Source organism: Sphaeramia orbicularis, chromosome 1, assembly GCF_902148855.1.
Source record: "Sphaeramia orbicularis chromosome 1, fSphaOr1.1, whole genome shotgun sequence".
In the NCBI taxonomy this organism is placed as follows: Eukaryota; Metazoa; Chordata; class Actinopteri; order Kurtiformes; family Apogonidae; genus Sphaeramia; species Sphaeramia orbicularis.
Window position 1 is genome coordinate 7,943,398 of NC_043957.1, and position 24,992 is coordinate 7,968,389.

Consider the following 24,992-nt stretch of genomic DNA (forward strand, 5'->3'; position numbering starts at 1 on the left):
AAGTGATCACAGCTGAAAACTCTTGCTGTCTTCATGTCTTTTCTAAACTCATGTCCAAACATTTGTGAACTACTGTCAGCCTCGTGTGTGTGAAAACTAACACACTTCATTAACTCTAGGACTAATGAAAAGACTGTGTGAACGTCCAAGTGTGTGTGTGTGTGTGTGTGTGTCTCACACTGACCTTAGGCAGAGAATATTTGGGCAGTTTGATCTGGATGAACTGGTCCCTTTTATGGGAGACGTAGTAGGTGGCCCGTCCTGAGGTGGGGACCTGGGGACGCAGAGGACAGAGGGGGGTATATAAAATATATATAAAAACAACTATAAATAAAACAGTTACGGGACTGAATATATAAAACAATACAGTTAAAGACAGTTTTTTGCAGTAAAACAAAAGTTTGCAGTTGTCATTCTTTTTGTGCTACTGTGGTATGATTCTACTGATCTGACCCACTTCAGATCAGACTGGACTGAATGTGGAACCTGGAAGAAGATGGAATAAACACCCACGGCCTTGACTTGAACTGAAAAAAAAAACAGTGGTTTTGTTCAAAGAGTTTAACTTTGACATAACTTTGTCTTTGACTGTACAGGAGACAGATATAATAGAGCTGTGTCTATGTTATAAGTGTGTGTGTGTGTGTGTGTGTGTGTACAGTTTGTCATACTTGTGTATTTTTGAACAGACTAGTGTAAACAGTAACAGTTGATCGGACCAATATTTTGTCAGATATTAGTCATTTTTTTATTCAATATCCTTATGATCCCGTTGCTATGAACAGAGTGATAGAATCACCATTAAAGTGGGTTACCTAGCAACAGATAAACAATAGGACCATGTTACCACGGTGTCATATTTCCTGTGCATAAACAGACATCTCAGCTGAGAGGCTATTCAACTAGAAATGAATTTACCAAGAAAGAAAGGAAAGAACTGAAGTGGATCAGAGGATCTAGAACCTAGAGGATCAAGAACCCAGAAGATCTAGAACCTGGAGGATCTAGAACCTAGAGCATCTAGAACCTTGAAGATCTAGAACACAGGTGTCAAACATGCGGCCCGGGGGCCAAATCTGGCCCGTCAAAGGGTCCAATCTGTCCCTTGAGATGAATTTGTAAAATGCAAAAATTACACTAAGATATTAACAATCATTTTAGTTCAGGTTCCACATTCAGACCAATTCAATCTCAGGTGGGCAAGACCAGTCAAACACTATCATAATAACATATAAATAACGACAACTCCAAATTTTTTCTCTTTGTAAACATAAATATTTTCATGTATTTAGACTAAAACAAAGTATAATTTTGCAAAAAAAAAAGGGGATAACCCGAACAAATATGAACAACCTGAAATGTCTTAAGAGAAGTAAGTACAATTTTAACAATATTCTGTCTGTTATTAAATGTTGTGTGTGTTTGTAGATCCACTGTGATCTGTAAGTTATAATGAACAAGTGGAAATGATAAACTGAGGCAGAATAGTGTTAAAACTACACTTATTTTTTCAGTGTGTTCATGTTATTCACATCTTTTGAAAGGATAGTTTGTAGATGTAAACCTTTTCATTATGTAAATGTACTTTTTTTGCTCTAAAACATAGAGAAAAGTTTGGAGGTGACATTATTTATATATTATTATGTTATTATTTTATTGGTTCGGCCCGCTTCAGATCAAATTTAGCTGAATGTGGAACTGAACTAAAATGAGTTTGACACCTCTGATCTAGAACCTAGAGGATGTAGAACCTAAAGGATCTAGAACCCAGAGGATCTAGAACCTGGCGGATCTAGAACCATTTATTCCATATAATGATGGTAATTCATGGACAGATATTCAAAGTTCAGTTCTTCTTGAAAAAAGATGCAGAAGAATTTGAAAAAAAAAAACAGCAACTCACATTTCGTGACCGTTTTATTAGAAAACCCACATAAATCAGTGTGGTGTGTGTGTTGTAAGGGCGGTGCTTAAAGGGTTAAAGTGCTGCTGGATGAACAGGATGTCTGTGCCTTTGGACGAGCTGCTGTTGGTCGTCTATATTTGTGTCCTGGCTCGTATTCAGAGGACGCTGCCCTCTGTGGGTGTCAATGCACTCGCTGGTTTCCAAATGGACTTTGGTAAATATCTTGCAGGACAATCAATAGTCTAATTATTCTGTGTCAAGAAAAATCTTTACATTGTCTACCCGAGCTTCATCTGCTGTCCAGGAAAAAAAAAAAAAACCTGGTGTTTAATGGGGTAGACCGTCTGCAAACACCCTGAGCTGTTAGATGTTAGCTTATGCAGCACAAACCCCACAGAGCATGGGCCTCAGCCTGGACCAAGGTTATTATCGTTAACGAAAACTAACGAAATGACGAAAACTAGAATTGAAAAATAATAATTATAATAATTACGTGTAATAACAATTTTTCATGTTATAACAAGTTGTCAAATTTTCAATATACTGTATTTATCATGTAAAGATGTAAAAAAATCAAATTTTAACAAGATAAATGATCATTTATAACATGGATACAGTTCTATGTGGTAACAACTTGAAAATATAACATGAAAAGTTTTACATTAGAACATGACAGTGATTAGTCTGAAAAAAGGATTCATTTAATAAGATCTGATGAAGTTCTTTATGGTTGAGTTTGGACCAAATGGGAAATGATGAAGACATACTGTCTAAAGACTGTCTTTTGTTTACTGGGACACTTGGAGTATATTACACTGGTCAACAACAAATTTATTTTTGAAGTTTTTTGAGCTGAGTTAGGATCATTTTGGTGTGCTGAATCCAAAAATCACATTAATTTTGCTCAATCAGGTCAACTTTCTGAACTATGCTACATATTGGCTTTTTAACATTTTTGCTTACATTTACGGGCATTTTCACATCATATGATACAAAATTCTTTCATATTTCTTGCAATAAACACGTTCTGAAGATTTTACTTTTGCCAATTTATGATTAATGTTTTTTTTGATATCACAAGTGAATGAAATGGCTTCGACTAGAAGATCTTGCAGAAATAAGCCTGACGTATTCTGCTACATCTGTGGTGAATACACCACTGTACCTAACAGGTACAACGGTGAAATGATTTTTTTTCTCTTAAAACCTATTTTGGGTGAGAACTATATAAAAAATCAACTGATAAAGTCACAAAAATGTAATCAATTTTATGAGAAGATCAAATTTTTCAAAATCAAATTAGCAAAAAAAACCTGACCTGACTGAGAAAAACAGATGTCATTTTTGGATTTAGCGGTGCAAAATGGTCCTAATTCAGTTAAAAAAACCTAGACAATTTGCAAAAATATTTTTTTGTAACCCAGTGTTATCCATAACCTACAGCCTGGGGGGACTTATAGACAAAGGTTCTGTTTCTTTCTTTCTTTTTTTTTTTTTTAACTTTTATATTATCGTTTCATTTTTGAAATTTTCCACCATAAACATTTAGAACATAGTGTCAGTTGTCGTCCTGTATATTGCCCATTGTTTCCATCGGTCTTCACATGTTTCTTGCTGTAGTCTTAGGATATACATAAGTCTGTCCATGTTGTGAATTTCTTCCACAGTCTCTCCAATAATTTAGGCTGGGGGTGGGGCTGGGGGGTCCTCTTTGCACCATTTTCATGTGATGGTGTTTTTAGACGATGCCAAGAGGATTTGAATCAAATATTTATCCATACTTGGTTTGTCTTTTCCTGTTAAATGACCCAAATATAATACAGAACATGTCTTTGACAAGGTTATTATCATTAATGAAAACTAACGAAATGACCAAAACTAGAATTGTAAAAATATTTTTGTTAACTGAAATAAATAAAAACTATAGTTAAAAGAAAGAAACGATAACTAACTGAAACTGTATTGTGTGTTTACAAAACTAACTAAAATGGCAAAAAATTATGGATAAAATTCCCTTCGTTTTCGTCTTTGTCAATGTCGGACTGATACGAAAGCGATTTATTTTGCTCTAGCACTTTTCTCTGCTGTCACCATACGACACTTGACGGTCCGTCACTTGTGTTCACTTGTGGTTTCCAGTCGTCTTCTGGTCCCCACTCTACCTGGAAACATGAAGAGTAAAGTTGGGAGAAAGCAGCAGAGTCCTGTCTGGGATTTACTTGAATACGACGACACAGAAGAAGAGAAAAGATACGACAAAACTAAAATTAATACTAAAAGAAAACTAAAACTAAGCATTTAGAAAAAAACAAAAACTAATAAAAACTAGCAAACCTGCTTTAAAAACTAATTAAAACAAACTGAATTAGAGAAAAAAAAAAAGTCAAAACTCAATAAAACTAAACGATACTGAAAAATCCAAAACCATTAGAACCTTGGCCTGGACACTGTGGACGCTGAGACAGACAGCTGTTCCACAACCCACGTCTACTCATCAATAAGTGCCTGTGATCCATTAGAGGACGACCTTCAGATGTGAACCTCCTGAACACAGGCCACGTCAGGACTAATGCAGTATGACAGCTGATCAGAGCCGCTCCAGACCTCTGTGGGGGCCCAGGGCCAAAAGGGGCCCCCCCAACCCCCCACAACCCCCCACAACTTCCAAACACAACCTTTTTTGAATTACATGATGATACATGGTATGAAATATGTGAAACTCAAGTGACTACATCCAATTCCAGAAATTGGAAAATATTTTGTTGGAAAAGAGATTTTTTTATACCACCAAAGATCCAAAAGGCTTCACTATTGTTACCCTCAGCCCTGTTGGAGGTTTTGCGGTGAGCAGGATGTGGGTCATGCGCATGTTTTTTTGGCAGTGAACAAAACTACCCCGATATTGGAATAATATCAGCAAAGAACTTGGAACAATATTGGGATAGGAACTACCAAGGACCAAGGTTCTAATAGTTTGGGATTTTTCATTATAGTTTAGTTTTATTTAGTTTTGACTTTTTTTTTCTCTAATTCAGTTCGTTTTAATTTGTTTTTAAAGCAGGTTTGCTAGTTTTTATTAGTTTTCATTTTTTTCTAAATGCTTAGTTTTAGTTTAGTTTTAGTATTAATTGTAGTTTTGTCGTATCTTTTCTCTTCTTCTCTGTCGTCGTATTCAAATAAATCCCAGACAGGACTCTGCTGCTTTCTCCCAGCTTTAGTCTCCATGTTTCCAGGTAGAGTGGGGACCAGGAGACGACTGGAAACCACAAGTGACAGACCGTCAAGTGTCGTATGGTGCTGCTAAATAAAACTGCTAGAATGAAAAAAATTGATTTCGTATCAATCCGACGTTGACAAAGATGAAAACGAAGGGAATTTTATCCATAACTTTTATATGTTTTAGTTAGTTTTGTAAACACACAATACAGTTTCAGTTAGTTATCGTTTTTTTCTTTTCATTATAGTTTTTATTTATTTCAGTTAACGGAAATGTTTTTACAACTAGTTTTGGTCATTTCGTTAGTTTTCGTTAATGATAATAACCTTGGTACAAACTCAACCATAAAGAACTTCAGTGGAACTTATTACATGAATCCTTAAGGTCAGATCACATATGTGGTCCAATACGTGGGTTCTGTTGAAAACAGTGGCGGACCATCCTTTTATCTGATCACCATGGTAACCAAACCCAGTTGATGGTCCAAACGTACCCTAGTATGAGTCTGGTTTAGTTGGTGATTAGAGCTGAATATGGTCAACTATGACTGGACAGGCTTACAGAGGTGGGGGAGGAGCCTAACTGGGAGAACCGGTACTGGGGCTGATGTAGGGATGTAACGATTACCAGTATAATGATAAACGGTAGTAAAATTTCCGATTGTTAGTATTACCGTTTAAATTCTAATTATTATGATAGGCATGTTCGATTACCGCACTTGGAAAATCACGGTGATACTCTTCACTAACTGGACAAGCAGCGGCACTCCAGGTGTGTTTGTGCAGTTTGTAATGTTTGGCCTCTGAAAACATGGTGGAAGGCACCTGCATGGACAGAGCTGCAGAGTTTGGGTCCGTCCGAGCAAGCGAGTGCACGGACCCGGGTCCGTACGAGCGCGGACCCAGTCCATCCGAGTGAGCGAGCACACAGACCCGGTTTGTTCGAGCGCGCACAGACCAAGTCCACGCTACGGTTAACCCCCTCAGCTTCAGATCCTCACCCAGCAGAGAAACCATCTGAATATAGATACTCAGGACAAACTCATGTCAGTTCAAATGAGCCCAAATGAGTGAGCTTCAACTGTACAAAGACATATGGTGTGTGTAAAAACCAAAGGAGAGGAGGCTTTATGAACTGAAGGACATTCAACAGGAAATCCACTGACTGACCTCCAGAGGAACTGGACCATATGACACTGGTGTGACTGGTCTTTCTCTCACCAGGACTGAACCACTGACCAGTCTGGATCAGATCAGCCTGACATGTTTTAAAATCTTCATTCTTTCAGAATATTTCCATTTGTTCATTAAACAGTTCAGATAAATATGATTGTTTCACTTTCTGTTTGTGTGTACAATAGTGGATATACGTGATGTTGTGAATGATTTGATCTGAAAAATGTTCAAACAAACTCCACTATGACCTGTCCAAATACTTTTTTTCACACTCAAAAAAAACACTCAGGAATCGATAGGAGAATCGATAAGGAATTGGATTAGTAAGCAGAATGGACAATAACATCGATATTGATCAAATCCTATCAGTTCCCACCCCGGTGCACATATCTGTTATGTCCATAAGGTTCCATCTTTAATGCACATTTGTATGTTTGATGTTGATATGTTAATATTTTAATGTTTCTGAGACAGAAAGTACATTGTGTGTTATTTATTTGTTTTTTTTTTCAAAATACAACTTGGTTACATTATTTCAGTGTGTGTATAAGTAGTTTTGAACATTTTGAGCACATTTCAACAATGCCACGATAATAATGATAACCGTGATAATTTTGGTCACAATAACCGTGATATGAAATTTTCATATGATTACATCCCTAGGCTGATGAGTCTACTGAGCTCAGACTGGGTCCAAACAAAGAAAAGCAGCTCTGAGGGGAAATAAAACCTGTAAAACAGTCCCAGGTGTAATCTGGTGAAGGAGCGGCGGATCGATGGACGTCTGTAACCACAGGAGGAGCTGTGAACTTTAAAACCGACCGGTGGGATTGATTTATGTACCGACCAATCAGGATCTGTGGTCTGGGACACACACGTGTTCACATGTGGAGGAGGATGAGGAGGAAGAGGAGGGAAGAGAAAGAGGAGGAGGAGGAGGAGGAGAAGGAGGGGGAGGAGGAGGAGGAGAGAGGGGAGGAGGAGAGAGAGGAGGAGGAGGAGGAGAAGGAGGAGGGAAGAGAAGGGGGAGGAGGAGGAGGAGGGGGAGGAGGAAGAGGAGGGAAGAGAAGGAGGAGGGGGAAGAGGAGGAGAGAGAGGAGGAGGGAAGAGAAGGAGGAAGAGAAGGAGGGGGAAGAGGAGGAGAGAAGAGAAGGAGGAAGAGGAGAGAGAGGAGGAGGAGGAAGAGGAGGGAAGAGAAGGAGGAGGAGGGGGAAAAGGAGGAGGGAAGAGGAGGAGAAGGAGGAGGAGGAGGAGAGAGAGGAGGAGGAGGAGGAGGGAAGAGAAGGAGGAGGAGGAGAAGAAGGAGGGGGAAGAGGAGGAGAGAGAGGAGGAGGAGGAGGAGAAGGAGGAGGAGGGAAGAGAAGGAGGAGGAGGAGAGAGAGGAGGAGGAAGGAAGAGAAGGAGGAGGAGAAGGAGGGGGAAGAGGAGGAGGGAAGAGAAGGAGGAGGAGAGAGAGGAGGAGGAGGAGAAGGAGGGGGAAGAGGAGGAGAAGGATCTGTAAAGAAGGGATTTATGAATGTGGGTAATGAGGAGGAAGGAGGAGGTTCTGAAGGGAAGAGGAAGAGGACAAAGAGAAGGAGGAGGATCCATCCATCCATCCATCCATCCATCCATTTATTTATTTATTTATTTGTTTGTTTGTTTACTTACTTACATATTTATTTCTTTTTGGTTGTTCATGTTCTTCACATTTGTTTCAAGGATCTTTAAACAGATGTAAATCTTTTCTTTGTGTGCTGTTTGTTGTTTTCAGTCTGAACCCGTCTGTAAAGGTCTGCTATTCTATGTGGTTCTGTTCTGATTCTAATGGACTGGACTGATGGAGATCCAACTGGACTGAACGTGGAACCAGAACTAGACTGAATCTGACAGTCCTGGGGCCTCATGTATAAAGACTTGTGCGTATTTCATACTGAAACCTGGCGTACGCTTAAATCCAGAAAAGTCCGTACGCACAAAAAAATCCAGATGAATAAAACTGTGCGTTCGCCTGAATCCAAGTACACTTCCTTTATTCAACCCAGTCAGCGTGGAATTGAGCGCATATGTTAGAGTACCTGACTCCTCCCTCTCCACGCCCACATTTAAATATGCAAATTAGTATAAACAGGGTCTGCAGGTGGGATTCCCTCTGGGATTCCCGTCTCTGCATGATCACATGACATCAAGGTGGATGCGAAGCGGAGGCCAAAACAGGCAGAAGGAGAAAAGAGACGAACTCAGCCCGTTTGAGCAGAAAGTCGACGATATTGTGCGTGACACTTTTCTCACAGGGCTGACGCGGATCACCCCCAAGGTAAATATATATTTAGTATTTGTGTCAGTCACACATTAGTTCATTCTACGGGTCATACACAGTCTGATCACAGCCAAACTAGAAAAAGGTTCATGTGTAATCATGTCAGGAAATCAAAGAGGAAATCAAAGACTTGGACTCATGTTTAATCACTCAAATTATTATTTTCCAACAGTGAGACAGAAGACGGTCAGATGAAGTATCATCCTCCTGTCACAGAAGCGTCCTGTTGCCTCCCCGGCGTTAGCCGGTCCTCCGGTCCAACAGCCAGCTGCTGATGCCCGTCCAACGGCACGGGTCCATGCTCACCCGAGTCACCAGAGGACATCGTGAGGGCAATCAGCGGCGTCAATGAGCACCTGGACCGACTGATAAATGTTCTCACAGACATGAACACTACATTAAATGCATTTATCAACCAATGAATTCTGTGTCCTTGTCTCTTCATGTGGTTGAAATCACATCCTATTTGGATGGCAGGACTGACATTGATGGGTCCAGGGTGTGGTTGGTTCTGGTTCTGGTGGTGGATGTGCTGCTCTGGCAGTATAATTGTGTGTCTGTGTGTTCTTTGTTCTTCTGTGTATCTGTGATGTGTACATCAATCAGAGGAATGACCTTTATCACATTATTAACAGTTTCCCAGTATCACCTCTAAGTGTCGCCAATGGTTCCAAAGCACTAGAAACGTGTGTACACCAGACATGGAGCTGGTGTGGAGGAGCGCACATTTCCACGGTCATTTCACTCTTTATACATCTGCGTACGACCAGGTTACGCTGGTCTGAGGTCAGTCCAGGTCTGGGGTCTGTCCTGGTCTGGGGTCTGTCCTGGTCCGAGGTCAGTCCTGGTCTGGGGTTTGGACCGGGTCACAGATGGAAGGTTCTCCTGTAGTTTCTGTAGAACATGAGTCCTGGTTCTGTGGTTCTGAACATAAAGACCATCTGAACCAGTCTGACATCTATAAAGGATCCAACTGGAACCACACACACACACACACACACACACACGCACACACACACCTACACACACACACACACCACACATACACACACATCCACACACGCACACGCACACACACACGCACCTACACACACACACACACACACACACACACACACACACACACACACACACACACACACTCCTGCAGGTTTTTCAGGTAGATTTGAATTCAGTCGCTGGTGGATTTGCTGTGAAATGACGCGTCCTTTTGCTGTTGGTGTTCAAATGTGTGAAAGCTCATTTGCACAATGTCAAAGTAAATAATATTCACACCAAGAAGAAATTCAAATCTAACTGTAGTACTGCTGGGAATGCAGGACATTTACATTTCACATGGATGTGGAACCCAAATCTGGATTAATACTGAAAAACAGCAGCAGCAGCAGTAACAGTAGTACAAGTAAAAACATTATTATTAGTAGTAGTAGTAGTAGTAGTAGTAGTAGTATATTTACTATGAATATTATTATGATTATTATTATTAGTAGTAGTAATTAAAGTATTATTATTATTAGTAGTAGTAGTAGTAGTAGTAGTAGTAATAGTAATAGTAGTATGGTTAGTTACTACTACTACTACCTAGCAGAGGTGTTCTTGGTGAATATTAGTCCATGTGGGTCACTTCAGGACCTCTTTACTCCATGTGGGTCACCTCAGGACCTCTTTAGTCCATGTGGGTCACTTCAGGGTCCCATTCAGTTCAGATTCCAAACTGATAGAAGTCACATTTAATGTAGAATATGAACCAACACACAAAAACAAATCAGATTTGACTAATAAATCCAAAGTGTCCATTAGAGCTGCGGTGGGCGGAGCCTTAGGTCAGACATGTTTGTGGGGGGTGTGGCCTGTTCTTACCTGGATGAAGATGTAGTCGTCCTGCACCACCAACGAGCTGATGTCGATGTAACCGGAGAACGGGTAGTCCCTGTTGGCGTCAGTGCACATGTGAGCCCGACAGGTGACGTACTGAACATCTGCAAGGTTAAAAACAGGACAGGAAACACAGATACACTGTAAAAAATGAGCTCCAACATACTGGGAAAAATGAGCTCCAACACACCAGGAAAAATGAGCTCCAACACACTGTAAAAAATGAGCTCCAACACACTGGGAAAAATGAGCTCAAGCACACTGTATGTGTTATTTGACTTAATATCAGACACTAAGTCCAGATTTAGGAACATTAGCCTTGTTTCTAACAGGTCATTTTTTGCAGTGTACAGTGGCTCTTTGTTTCTAGCCGGTCATTTTTTGCAGCGTGCAGAGTGAACCTGTTCAGTGTGTTCTTCTTCTGTGGTTCTTTAGAACACACTCCGCTTCCACAGGTCATTTTTTACAGCGTGCAGAGGCTCTTCCACAGGTCACTTTTTACAGTGTGTAGAGTGAACCTGTTCAGTGTGTTCTTCTTCTGTGGTTCTTTAGTACACATTCCGCTTCCACAGATCACTTTTTACAGCGTGCAGAGTGAGCCTGTTCAGTGTGTGTTCTTCTTCTGTGGTTCTTTAGAACACACTCCACTTCCACAGGTCATTTTTTACAGCGTGCAGAGTGAGCCTGTTCAGTGTGTGTTCTTCTTCTGTGGTTCTTTAAAACACACTCCACTTCCACAGGTCATTTTTTACAGCGTGCAGAGTGAGCCTGTTCAGTGTGTGTTCTTCTTCTGTGGTTCTTTAGAACACACTCCACTTCCACAGGTCATTTTTTACAGCGTGCAGAGTGAACCTGTTCAGTGTGTTCTTCTTCTGTGGTTCTTCAGAACACACTCCACTTCCACAGTTCTATTCAAACCGTCTCCACTCTGACATTCTGTGGCTTTCATTCGCCTCCTTGTGCTGAAGCTGTTTTCTTCTTATCGTGCGTCGACGCCGCAAACAAGCGTCTCCTGTCAATCACAGAGTCGTTATGTGAGGAGGTGGCGGCTTTGGCGTTTGTTTATGTAAGTGTGAGTGTGTGACACCAGCGCCATCACCTCTGTCACCTATGGAAGACCTTGGTGAAGCTGACATTCAGCCGCAGATAAAGAAAGAGAAGAAGAAAGGCTTCGTTCAGAACACACCCCCCCCCCCCCCAGCGCAGGTTTATGGGAGGGGCGGGGCCAGGGCCGTTTCCATGGAGACCTTTCATATAACCATTAGTGGTGTGTGTGGGTGTGTATGGGCTACGTACTTCCATCTGGAGTGTGAGCCTCCATGTGGACCAGGTCCGGTTCTTTATCCAGACCCAAGACAGACCTGAAGGGACCAGAAGAAGAAGAACAGGGGTTCAGTGTTAAATACAAGACCAGTCCAGTGTTAAACAGAAGACCAGTTCACTACAAGACCAGTTCAGTGTTAAATACAAGACCAGTTCAGTGTTAAATACAAGACCAGTTCAGTGTTAAATAGAGACCAGTCCAGTGTTAAATAGAAGACCAATCCAGTGTTAAATACAAGACCAGTTCAGTGTTAAATACAAGACCAGTTCAGTGTTAAACACAAGACCAGTTCAGTGTTAAATACAAGACCAGTCCAGTGTTAAACAGAAGACCAGTTCAGTACAAGACCAGTTCAGTGTTAAATATAAGACCAGTTCAGTGTTAAATACAAGACCAGTTCAGTGTTAAATAGAGACCAGTCCAGTGTTAAGTAGAAGACCAATCCAGTGTTAAATACAAGACCAGTTCAGTGTTAAATACAAGACCAGTCCAGTGTTAAATAGAAGACCAGTTCAGTGTTAAATACAAGACCAGTCCAGTGTTAAATAGAAGACCAGTTCAGTATTAAATACAAGACCAGTCCAGTGTTAAATAGAAGACCAGTTGGTACGACTATATTCTATAAATTACGATATTTTTCCACCTGTTTTTAAATTAGGACGTTACTCTTGAAATATTACGGCTTTATTCTATGAATATGACTTTAATCTCGTGAAAGTACATTATTTTCGTTAAATTATGAGTTTTTTTTTAATTACGACTTTTTTCCCATATCATAGCTTTATTCTCATAAAATTACAAGTTTCATCTCGATATTTTACAACTTTATTCTCCTAAATTCTGATATTTTTCCACCTGTTTATAAATTAAAACATTATTCTCATAATATTATGGCTTTATTCTCAAAATATGATGACTTCAATCTCATAAAAGTACGACATTATTTTCGTTAAATTACAAGTTTTGTTTTTTTTTTAGTTACTACTTCATTCTCATAGTATTACGAATATATTCTTGCACAATTATGGGTTTTTTCTCGATATTTTATGGCTTTATTCTAGTAAATTATGATATTTTTCCCCGTGTTTTTAAATTAAAATGTTATTCTCATAATATTATAGGTTATTATCTAAACATTACGACTTTATTCCGGTAAAATTACAGGTTTTATTTCGATATTTTATTACTTTATTCTTGTAAAATTATGGCTTTATTCTCTAAACAATTACGACTTTATTCGTGTAAAATTATGGGTTTTATCTTGATATTTTACAACTTTATTCTAGTAGATTGATATTTTTCCACCTGTTCTTAAATTAAAACATTATTCTGATAATATTATGGCTTTACACTCATAATATTACAGGTTTTATCTCGTATTATTGTCGTAGTGACTGTTTCTATTTTCTTCTGTGGCCCTAAAACACTGTCGTACAATCTAAATGTCCACACCTGAGTAAAACCCTTCCAAATTTCAAACCCTGTCCACTTTTTCGCAGATCCAAACTGAATTCCTGTGCGCTGTCCCTGATCTGAGCAGGACTGAAGTGGGATGTGCCACGGCCTCGGAAACATCCTGAAGGAGCAGATTAATCTGAGGCTGAGTTTTATCAAGAAAAGGAAATGTGTCGGATTTCTGCAGCATCACCAGTCAGTCACGCACTTTGTTCTCAGACATTAATATCAGCTGTTCAGCCGAGCGGAACACCAGGAACACTCTGTGCATTCCAGGGTAAACAGACAAAGTTTAGAGGGAAGGAAGGACTGGAGCAGAACCACAAAAGGACCAGGATCAAACCAAAAGACCAGGATCAAAGCGAGCACCAGGACTCACCAGTAGAATCTGTTGGGCGTCACGTGTTCGTGGACCAGCTGCCATTTCCGTCCAAAGTCCACGGAGCTGTACAACTGCAGAGACAAAAGGACACATGTGAGTCCACAATCATGACCCAGAAAGACTGATGGTCTACTGTGCCCAACATACAGCCCGTGGACCAGAACCAGCCCCAACAGTCCAACCATGACACACAAAATAAAACAAAAGATCCTGAACATACAGACATGAGTCAAAGGTCTTAGAACCATGTTAGTTCAGGTTCCACATTCAGACCCATATGATCTAAAGTGGATCAGAACCAGTCCAATAATTATTCTAAATCACAGGTGTCAAACATGCAGTCTGGGGGCCAAAACCGGCCCACCAAAGGGTCCAATCCGGCCCCTGGGATGAATTTGTGAAATTCAGAAGTTACACTGACAATATTACCAAATCAAGGATGTTAGAATCATTTTAGGTCAATTTAATCTCAAGTGGGTCAGACCAGTAAAATACTATCATAATAACCTAAAAATAATGAAAACTACAAATTTTTCTCTTTATTGTAGTGTAAAAAAAGAAAAAAAATACACAAAAATGTTTACATTTACAGACTAGCCTTTCACAAAAAATGTGAATAACCTGAAATTTCTTAAGAGAAGTATATGGAATTGTAGCAATATTCCGCCTCTTACTAAATGTTTTGTGTATTTGTAGATCCACTGTGATCTGTAAGTTGTGATGCATATGTATAAATGATAAACTAAGGCATAATATTGTTAAAATTGCACTGATTATTCTTAAGAATTTTCAGGTTCATATTTGTTCATGTTATGTTCAAGTACGGTTCATGGATGTAAACATTTTCATTGCGGAATTTGACTTTTTTTTTTGCTCAAAAACACAGAAAAAAACTTTGGAGTTGACATTTTTTATAAGTTCTTATCCTATTATTTATATTATTTGACTGGTCCGGCCCACTTTATGTCATATTATGCTGTAGGCCCCTGAACTAAAATGACTTTGACAGCCCTGTTCTAAATGGTAAATGGACTGAACCTATAGTTCTGTTCTACATTTTTATGGTGTCCACAAGGTTTTAAAGCCTCACATTCACCCTCATACACCAGTGGGCGTGGCCATACAAGGCACTACCAGGTCCTATAGACGGTCTGCATGTGACATCACCGCTAGTGGAAGTCATCACGGTTCCGCCCACTGAGTGGCAGAAAGAGGGAGATGAGTGACAGCGTTGGGTTCAATACTGTCTAAACTGAAGAACAATATTTAATAAAAAATGGGGCAGAGCTGTTGTGCGATTGATTGTATGAACAGGTTCTTAAAGCAGTAGGAGCTGTCATTTTACAGACACTGAAAGACAAAGAAAAGAGAAGTAGATGGATCCACAAATCCAGGAAACCAAACCTAGGTCTGTGGATCCTGTTTGGTGTCAGCTAACATTCATTTATGCTGAATTTTTGAGTCAAATCAGACCTGAAATGACCTGTTGTTTTGGCTAACGTTCCTTCTTAGTGCAGCTCTTAGTTTCCTGATCAGATCTTTTATGGTTTTTGTCTTCACTTTGTGATTCTGAACCTTGTGCTCCTACATGATTAGTAAACTAACTGAAACTGAGGCCAACCTAGTTTTACAAATACGGGGGAACTGGAGAATAAAGCTACGACGGAGTATTAGGACCACAGAAGAAAAGAAAAACACTGGTCACTAAAAGTATAGAGTCACAAAATACTGATATAAAACCCGTAATTTTAAGAGAATAAAGTTGAATACAAAAAGAATCACAATGTTATGAGAATAAAGCCGTAGTTATAAAAAAACTCATAATTTTAAAAAAATGTTATTCGTTTATGAGAATAAAGTCGTCATATTCCGACAATAAATCCATAATATTAGCAGAATAATGTGTTAATTTAAAAACAGGTGGTCTAAATCTCCTAATTTCCCAGAATCCAGTGGTGCCCTGCTGGTCCACAGCAGTAGTATCTGTGTTGGATAAAGTACTGGATCTGAACTAGACTCAGTAAATCTGCTCAGTACCGGTAGATCCTTCTTTGGCCCGATCTGGTCCACGGGCCTCATGTTTGACACCCCTGATGTAGATAACTGCCCAACCCCCCCTTATTTCCCCAAACGTCCCCGTATCTGTCCCATCTACATTACAAATGAGAGCCGTCACTTCAGGAGGCGGGGCCATAAATTACAGCTGAAGTCCGTCTGACACTAATGTGGACGCTTTTATCACCATCAGCAAAGATCTGAGGATGATTCAGTGGAATTCTGACTGTTCTTGGACCGGATCTGGACCCTTCTTTGGACCGGATCTGGACCCTTCTTTGGACCGGATCTGGAGCCTTCTTTGGACCGGATCAGGACCCTTCTTTGGACCAGATCAGGACCCTTCTTTGGGCCAGACTGGAACCTTCTTTAGGCCAGACCGGACCCTTCTTTGGACCGGATCTGGAGCATTCTTTAGGCCAGACCTGACCCTTCTTTGGGCCGGATCGGGCCCTTCTTTGGACTGGATTGGACCCTTCTTCGGATCGGATCAGGACCCTTCTTTGGATTAGATCTGGTCCACGGGCCTTGTGTTTGACACCCCTGATGTAGATAACTGCCCAAGCCCCTGCTATCCCCAAACCTTTTTTTTTTGCTATCCCCAAACCTTTTTTTTTTTTTTGCTATCCCCAAACCTTTTTTTTTTTTTTGCTATCCCCAAACCTTTTATTATGTTTTTTTTTTTTGCTATCCCCAAACATTATTTTTTTTAGCTCTCCCCTAACCTTTCCTTTTTTTTGCTATACATCTCGGTATCTGTCCCATCTTCATTACAAACGAGAGCCGTCGCTTTAGGAGGCGGGGCCATAAATTACAGCTGAAGTCCGGCAGTTTGACACTAATGCGGAACGCTTTTATCACCATCAGCAAAGATTTGAGGATGATTCAGTGGAATTCTGACTGTTCTTATAATCAAAACAAATGCCGGACACAAAGTCGTTCCTCGGCAGCCAATCAGAACCAAGGTCTTCCAGAATGAGTTTTCCACGATGATGTATAACCGAGCTGACGTGGAGGTGTTCGACAAAACCACCACTGGCCTCGTTTCTGTGCACTAATTACATTTTCTGCTGCTTTCTGTGGAACATCATTAATAACCCGCTGCATTTCCCAAACCGTCTGCTGATGGATGTTTCAGCCGCTCCTTCTATCTGCGTTTGTTATTCTCCGTAACCCCGCTGAACCCGATGCTAATGCGCCGAACTGTTGCCTCTTATCGCAGCAAATCGGACACTTTGATAAAAAAGACGCACATTTGTTACCAGCTGTAAATGTTTTGTCACCTCTGGAAGGAAAAGTCTGAGACTCCGTTCACAGAAGCAGCTCTGAAAGAACAGTTCACAGTCAAATCACATTTGTTTTTGTTTTGTTGTTTTTACTGTTTTGGTTCATATTAAACATTAAATGCGACTTCTATCAGTTTTGAGTCTGAACTGAATGTGACCCTGAAGTGACCCAGAACTAGGACGTTTGTCGCAATTTCAATGACGTAAAAGGTCAGATAAATGCGACCTGGATGTTCAGACTGAAGATTTAGGACCGCATATGATAGTGGTCCGGGTCAGATTTAGGACTGCATATGAAAGTGGTCCGGGTCAGATTTAGGACCACATATGACAGTGGTCCAGGTCAGATTTAGGACCACATATGACAGTGGTCCAGGTCAGATTTAGGACCACATATGACAGTGGTCCAGGTCAGATTTAGGACCACATATGAAAGTGGTCCGGGTCACATTAGTGCTGTTCAGATCAGATCCAGGTCCCATATGGACACATGTACCTTCAGTGTGAATGCAGCCTCAGTCAATGTGTGTTTTCTATTGGAGAATCCCATCAGTGTTGATCAGCACTGCCTCCAATTAAAGTAGTAATTAACCTCTAATTAGTGCTGATCGCTTAGGTATCACATATGGATGTTAACCCTTTCATGCATCAATTATCGCAACCTTAGTCCAGATTTTTTTGGTTGGTTTGTTTTTCTGAGTGTTTTTATTCTTCTTCAGGCAAGAAAAACACAATGCAATTTTTTTTTTTAATGGACCTATATTTAAGTGCAGATATATTTAAGTGCAGATATATTTAAGTGCATATGTATTTAAGTGCATATATATATATTAAAGTGTATATTTATTTAAGTGCATATATATGTAAGTGCAGATATATTTAAGTGCAGATATTTTTAAGTATATATATTAATACATATGTATATATATATTTAAGTGTATAAGTGTATATATATTTAACTGCATATTTATTTAATCCTGTAAGTGCATATATATTAAAGTGCATATATATTCAAGTACTTTTACATTTGAGTGCACATATATTTAAGTGTATATATTTAAGTGCATATATATTTAAGTGTATAAGTGCATATATATTTAAGTGCATATACATTTAAGTACATTTATATTTGAGTGCATATATATATATATATATATATATATATATATATATATATATATATTTTTTTTTTTTTTTTTTTTTTTTGTAAGTGTATAAGCGCATATATATTTAAGTGAATTTATATTTCAGTGCATATATATATTTAATTACATTTAGATTTAAGTGAATACATATTTAATAAAAGTTATATTTAAGTATATATATATTTTATTACATTTATATTTAAGTGCATATATATTGAAGTGCAGATATATTCCAATGTGATATCATGACTCACCTAAATAAACACAACACTTTAAACCAGGCTGTTGTCTGTATGTATTATAAGCTTTCACACATGTATGTTCACGCTGTTATTAGCCCCTATCCAACCTGAACCTGAAACCACCATTAAATACCACACACTGAGGGTTAGGGTTAGGGTTCGGTGAACTGGAGAGCTAGGTGTTAAAATGACATGCAATCAAATGGTGTTGAATAACACGCAGAGGGTGGCGAATGTGTAGGCACAGTTGTCCCTCACTATAACGCGGTTCACCTTTCGCGGCCTCGCTGTTTCGTGAATTTTTTTGTGTGAAATTTTGCATGCTTTTTTTTTTACAGCGTATGAACGTGCATTATGTTCTGCGTCCTGATTGGCTAAGGGACTGTAGACCCCTGTCAATCAATCTCCTCCGTGTCGTGTCTCCTGTACAGTACAGAATGCGTTCTTCTCGCCAAATTTACATAAATGTTCGATCGCTAGCAGTGTGACTCTGCAGTGCTGTATGTTTGCAAGTTTTCTCCCCAACAAAACCCACAATGTCAACGAAACGTTCTGCACCGAAAAAGGCACCTGTGGTCGCACCCAAAAGGCAGAGGAAGATGCTAGCCATTGCACAAAAAGTTGGTCTTCTGGACATGCTGAAGGAAGGTAGAAGTTACGCGGCTGTAGGGCGCCATTACAGAATAAATGAATCTTTGGGTCGTTACATAAAGAAGGAGGAAAATAACATATGGACAACAGCAGCAATAAGTCTTAACAAGGATGCAAAAAGGGTTGTAACTGTCTGCAACAAGACCATTTTCATACTTATTTATAGGAAAACATTTATATTTTTATTTCTCAAACAAATGTTTGGGCCTGAAAACAGGTTTTGATCTTTGGTTTCATTCTATAATACTGTACTTATTTTTTTTAAATCTACGAGGGTTTGAACTTTGAGAGTGTTTAAACAAGAGAGAAATGTGAGAAAATGTTAATGCCTGTCTGAGAAAAGTGTGTAAAGTGTGTGGTGAGTGGTTTTACAACCTGAAAACAAATATAATAATTGTAAAAAATAAAGTTGACTACTTTGCAGATTTCGCCTATTGTGGGTTATTTTTAGAACGTAAGCCCTGCGATAAACGAGGGACCACTGTATGACACCACAAACACTATAAGAAGTGGAGTGACAGACAACAGCATTGAATGAGATCAGTCTGTATATTCACCTCTGTCTGTTTATGCAAAATGAAATGCAATTAATATAGATTAAAAATGAGTGATATTTAATTGTGATTAATCAAAATTAATCCACAGCAACCTGTGATTAATCTGATTAAACATTTATATATATATTTATATACCCAAAGGATTTAGTTTTCCTGCTTAAATCTGATTTCTGATGCTTTCAACCTAAAGGGTGGTGATGGTGGTGGTGGGGGTGGGGTGGGGGGGGGGGTGTTGAGGTCCCTGCTGGCTGTGGACAGTTGGACAGTGACATATGACCCAGATGCCAGGCTCTGCTTCTGCTCTGCTCATTCATCAGTTCAATGACGTCTGAAATTTGAAAGTGTCTGAGCTGTCACTAAATCTGATGCACACTGTCCCTTCAGTCACTGCAAGACATTAACAGAGTGTCTGTCTATCTGTCCACCCATCTGTCTGTCCATCTGTCTGTCCACCCGTCTGTCTGTCCATCTGTCTGTCTATTTGTCAGTAGATTCAACAGAGACGATGTTTGAAGAAATTGCTAACAAAAACGCTAACGATGATACTAATGAAGACACAAACAAAGATGCTAATAAAGACACTAACTAAGATGCTAATGAAGACGCTAACAAAGATGCTAATGAAGACGCTAACAAAGATGCTAATGAAGACTGTCAAGGGATGATCTGAGTCTCAGGACGATTTGAGTCACGCATGCATAGAAGCATTTATCTGTCGGCCATCTTTTACGACTCACTACGGCAGCCTCTCTAGGACAAAACATTGTTTGAGTCAAATTATGTCAAAGTACAGAGACTTTAGCTTCAAGGAGGATCTTTCTATTGATCAGACATTTGGGTCTTTACGGTTAAATACCATTTTCTGCAGTACCAGTTTCTGTTTCCTTTAGTCTTTTTTCCCATAATTCCTCAGTTTTTTTCCCATAATTCCTCAGTTCTTTATGCAGTGTTGCGGTGTAAACACATGGTACGGTCCAGAACAGCTTGGTTCCGTTCCATCAAAGCCCAAACGGTTCCACAAACACAGGACAGTTCAGAGAACAGAGTCCAGACTGGGGACTTCTGGAACTGCTAACGGGCCCATTCCAGGCCTCAGTATCCCACACAGTTCCTATCAGTCCCTTTTATCTGTGCTCATTAAGCCTCCTGTAAATCCTTGATGCATGTGTGTACAGAGCTGTGAATCAGCTGCTCCTGTTGGCAGCTTCTATACGGCAGAACAGCGCAGGTCTGAGTTTATACCCACGATTTATGGAGCCTGCACAGTCCACAGCACCGGAGCCGATACTGTGGAGGAACTGGAGAGAACGGGTATGCAAATGAACCAGCTGGAAAGTTCTGGAGGAACAGAGGGAGGACTAAGCACCCACCCCTGGACCTGATTAACACCCAGAGAACACTAAAACTGTACTAGAACTGTAGGAACCAGGGATTAGAAGGAACAGGTCTGGACCAAAATGAAACATGGTTTTGGGTGGATCAGGTGGTTCAGGTGGATCAGGTGGTTTGGTTGGATCAGGTGGTTCAGGTGGATCGTGTGGCTCGGGTGGATCAGGTGGTTTGGGTGGTTCGGGTGGATCAGGTGGTTCGGGTGGATTGGGTAGTTCAGGTGGATCAGGTGGATCGCGTGGATCAGGTGGTTCAAGTGGACCGTGTGGATCGCATGGTTCAGGTGGATCAGGTGGATCGTGGGGTTCAGATGGATCAGGTGGTTCAGGTGAATCAGGTGGTGTCAGATTCTGGTCCAGGTTAGACCCAGTTGTCCTCATAGTAGATGAAGGCTGTAAATGGGTCTGTTCATACCAGTAGATTCAATCATAGATTATTCGTGTTTTTCCTTTCAAATGGATGCTAAATCCAGAGCAGGTTAAATTCGGTGCAGGTTAAATTCAGTGCAGGTTAAATTCGGTGCAGGTTAAATTCAGTGCAGGTTAAATTCGGTGCAGGTTAAATTCAGTGCAGGCTAAATTCGGTGCAGGTTGTTGGAGGTCTTCTTCATCCATCCATAGATCCAGAAGAACATTCAATGAACAGATCAATCCTCAGCCCATAAAACTGTTTATGTCGGTGCTAAATGTCCACAGGAAACATGTGAGATCATCAAAGACACAATCAAACTTCTGCCTTTTTAAATATGAATAATGGATCAAAGGAAATACTTTACAGACGCAGAGTGAACTGAAACTACGAGAACACATCCTCCTACTGACGCACAACTCTAGTTTCTGTTCCGTTCAATTCTGTTCTATTCTATTCTATTCTATTCTGTTCTGCTCTGTTCTGCTCTGTTCTGTTCTGCTCTGTTCTGTTCTGTTCCATTCTGTTCTGTTCTGTTCTATTATGGGATGTAGCCTCAGTGCGTCCTATAAAATCGGTCTGAATTGCAGGAGTTTGTCTTAAATAAACTCTTCAACCACAGACAATCAGATCAGACACAAATGAAACTCACTGGTAAAATGTTAATTCTATTTATGGACCTGATGCAAATGGAAACCCAACGATGGCGGGGGGGGGGGGGGGGGGGGGGGGGGGGATTTGGGGGAGGGGGGTTGGAATCTTGAATAATGTCTTCTCCTTCTGCTTCTGAATACTTTATTGAGTCTGACGTCTCTGTCGTATTTCTGAAAACATTTCAACACCATTGGACTGAAATAATTAACAGCAGAAAAGTGCATCATTAGGGATTGGAGGGCTGCTGTGAAGGAGGCGGGGCTTATTTAAGGTGGACCTGCCTCTAGTCATGAAGAGGTAAAACATAAAACAAAACCCTGTTTGAACAGGTGTGTGTGTGTGTGTTAGTGTGTGTGTGTGTATACACACACACATATAATAAGCAAAAAAAATCTTGAATTAAGCAAAAAATCTTGGATTAAGCAAAAAAAATCTTGAATTAAGCAAAAAAAATCTTGAATTAAGCAATAAAAAAAAATCTTGAATTAAGCAAAAAAATAATAATCTTGAATTAAGCAAAAAAAAAAAAATCTTGAATTAAGCAAAAAAAATCTTGACTCTTGAATGATAAACTTTACAGTTAATGACAGATTGGACTGAAAAAGACACTGTTTATCCAGTTGGATCTGTTTCTGATAGAACCATCAACTTTAATCTGAGCTTTAATGACCATCTATGGGATCAGTGAATTAAATATAGAAAATACAGGATTTACACAAAAAAAGTAAAATACTGAAGATAATATTAGAATAAAAGGTAATAAATGACTTAATAAACATTAAATCTGGATAAAATGTTTTTTCTGTCATTTCCACTACAGTCGTTCTGGGTCTGTGTCAACGAAATGACGAAAACTGAAAAAAAAAAAAACAAAAATTTCCGTTAACTGAAATAAATAAAAACTATAATTAAAAGAAAAAATGACAACTAACTGAAACTGTATTGTGTGTTTACAAAACTAACTAAAGCGGATAAAAATTATGGATAAAATTCCCTTTGTTTTCGTCTTTGTCAATGTTGGATTGATATGATTATTTCGCTCTAGCAATTTAGCTAGCGGCACCATACGACACTTGACAGTCCGTCACTTGTGTTCACTTGTGTTTCCAGTCGTCTTCTGGTCCCCACTCTACCTGGAAACATGGAGACTAAAGTTGGGAGAAAGCAGCAGAGTCCTGTCTGGGATTTATTTGAATACGACGGAGAAGAAGAGAAAAGATATGACAAAACTAAAATTAATACTAAAACAAGCATTTAGAAAAAAACGAAAACTAATAAAAACTAGCAAACCTGCTCTAAAAACAAAATGAACTGAATTGGAGAAAAAAAAAGTCAAAACTAAATAAAACTAAACTAGAATGAAAAATCCAAAACTATTCGAACCTTGGTGTGTATGGGTTAAAGACATGCTTTAGTTTAGTGTTTTTGTTGGTTTTCAGTCCTGGTGTGTGTGTTAATGGTTGTTTTGTCGTTGGCCTCGGGCTGTGGGTGGAGGCGGAGCCAACACTGACTCCATTCAACACATCCACATCAGTCTGATAAAGGCCTGGTCACCTGACACACCGACCGGGCCACGCCTCATTTAATCCGACGCTGCCGCCGATCATAAACGGATCCAGTGTGATCCAATAACATCTGTAAAATACAACAGATGTACGCTCAAGGTGATGGGAGTCCCACAGGGGAGACTCCTGGAAGGAAGACTGGGTAAGTTCATCAGGGAACGAGAGGCGTCGAGAAAATGAGTGTGTCAGCTGGAGTCAGTCATCAGCATTAGTCAAGCAGAAGAAGAAGAAGAAGAGCTATTAGAAGGAACACAGCAGTATGGGACAGGGACCGAGGAGGGGGGGTGGGTGGGGGGGTGATGAAGAGCCCATTCAAATGTGATTGGATTTAAACAAGCACTGCAGCTGTCCTGGGGGGACGGGTCCACATTAAGACCAATATGATCTGAAGTGGATCAGAACAGGAACAGAATTGCATATAAATACTGGCTTTTCCATCATCTATGGAAGTAAATCTGTGTCATCAGATTTTGAATTATAAAAGCCATTGAAGTTCTGGCACTTCATGGCTTGTTTTTTTTTTTTTTGCACTGAAATTAAGTATCTGAATTTATTGCATCTGATTTTTTTTTTAATTCTAGGTTTATGAACATAGTTGAATTCAGAGACAAATAATTCAGATACCTAATTTCAGTGCAAAAAAAAAAAAAAAAAAAAAATCCAGATACTTAATTTCAGTGGGGAAAAAAAAAATTCAGTGCTACAAATTCAATGTTTTTTATAATTCAAAATCCGACGACACAGATTTACTTCCATATATAAATGCGTTCCAAACAGAAGTGTGTAATGTGGTTATTAACACCTTTTTTTGTTCAGTTTGTAAATGTAAATATTTTCATAAGTTAATGTAGTTTTTTTGCCAAGACAAATTTGTAGTTGTCATTAGTCTCTTTTCTATTAGACATCTTTACCCATACTTACAAACTTTACCCATATTTACTAAATGTGGAAAAAATGGAAGTGTGTAATGTTGGTTTTTAACATCTTTTTTAACATCATTTTCATTAGTTTGTAAATGTGAATATTTTCATAATTTAATGTCATTTTTCTGCACTAAAACAAAGAGAAAGAAAATGTATAAGGTTATTAGTTATAGGTTATAAAGCTATGATTTTACTGAAGTATAATCTTAAAATTGCACTCTTTTTTTTCTTAAGAAATGTCTTTTTTTCACTTTATTCTAATACTCTTTGGTGGGTGGGATTGGACCCTTTGGTGGGTGGGGCATTGCAGCCTTTGATGGGTGGGATTGGACCCTTCGGCAAGGCGATTGGACCCTTTGGTGGGGGGGATGGAACCTTTTGGTAGGGGGGATGGGACCCTTTGGTGGGTGGGGCATTGGAGCCTTTGATGGGTGGGATTGGACCCTTTGGTGGGTGGGGCATTGGACCCTTTGGTGGGTGGGAT

The 24,992-nt window shown here is 39.6% G+C and overlaps 1 protein-coding gene across 1 annotated transcript in view; it reads right to left on the bottom strand.

The window, feature by feature from the left end:
- Nucleotides 1–24,992, bottom strand: part of sorcs3a (sortilin related VPS10 domain containing receptor 3a) — a 300,707-nt gene that overhangs the window by 53,947 nt on the left and 221,768 nt on the right. Inside the window, exons 5-8 of the mRNA XM_030146568.1 lie at nt 13,631–13,704; nt 11,769–11,833; nt 10,458–10,576; nt 185–274 (exon numbers count right to left, since the gene is read on the bottom strand). Coding sequence (XP_030002428.1) covers nt 185–274; nt 10,458–10,576; nt 11,769–11,833; nt 13,631–13,704 — 348 coding nt within the window. The remainder of the gene's footprint in view (nt 1–184; nt 275–10,457; nt 10,577–11,768; nt 11,834–13,630; nt 13,705–24,992) is intronic.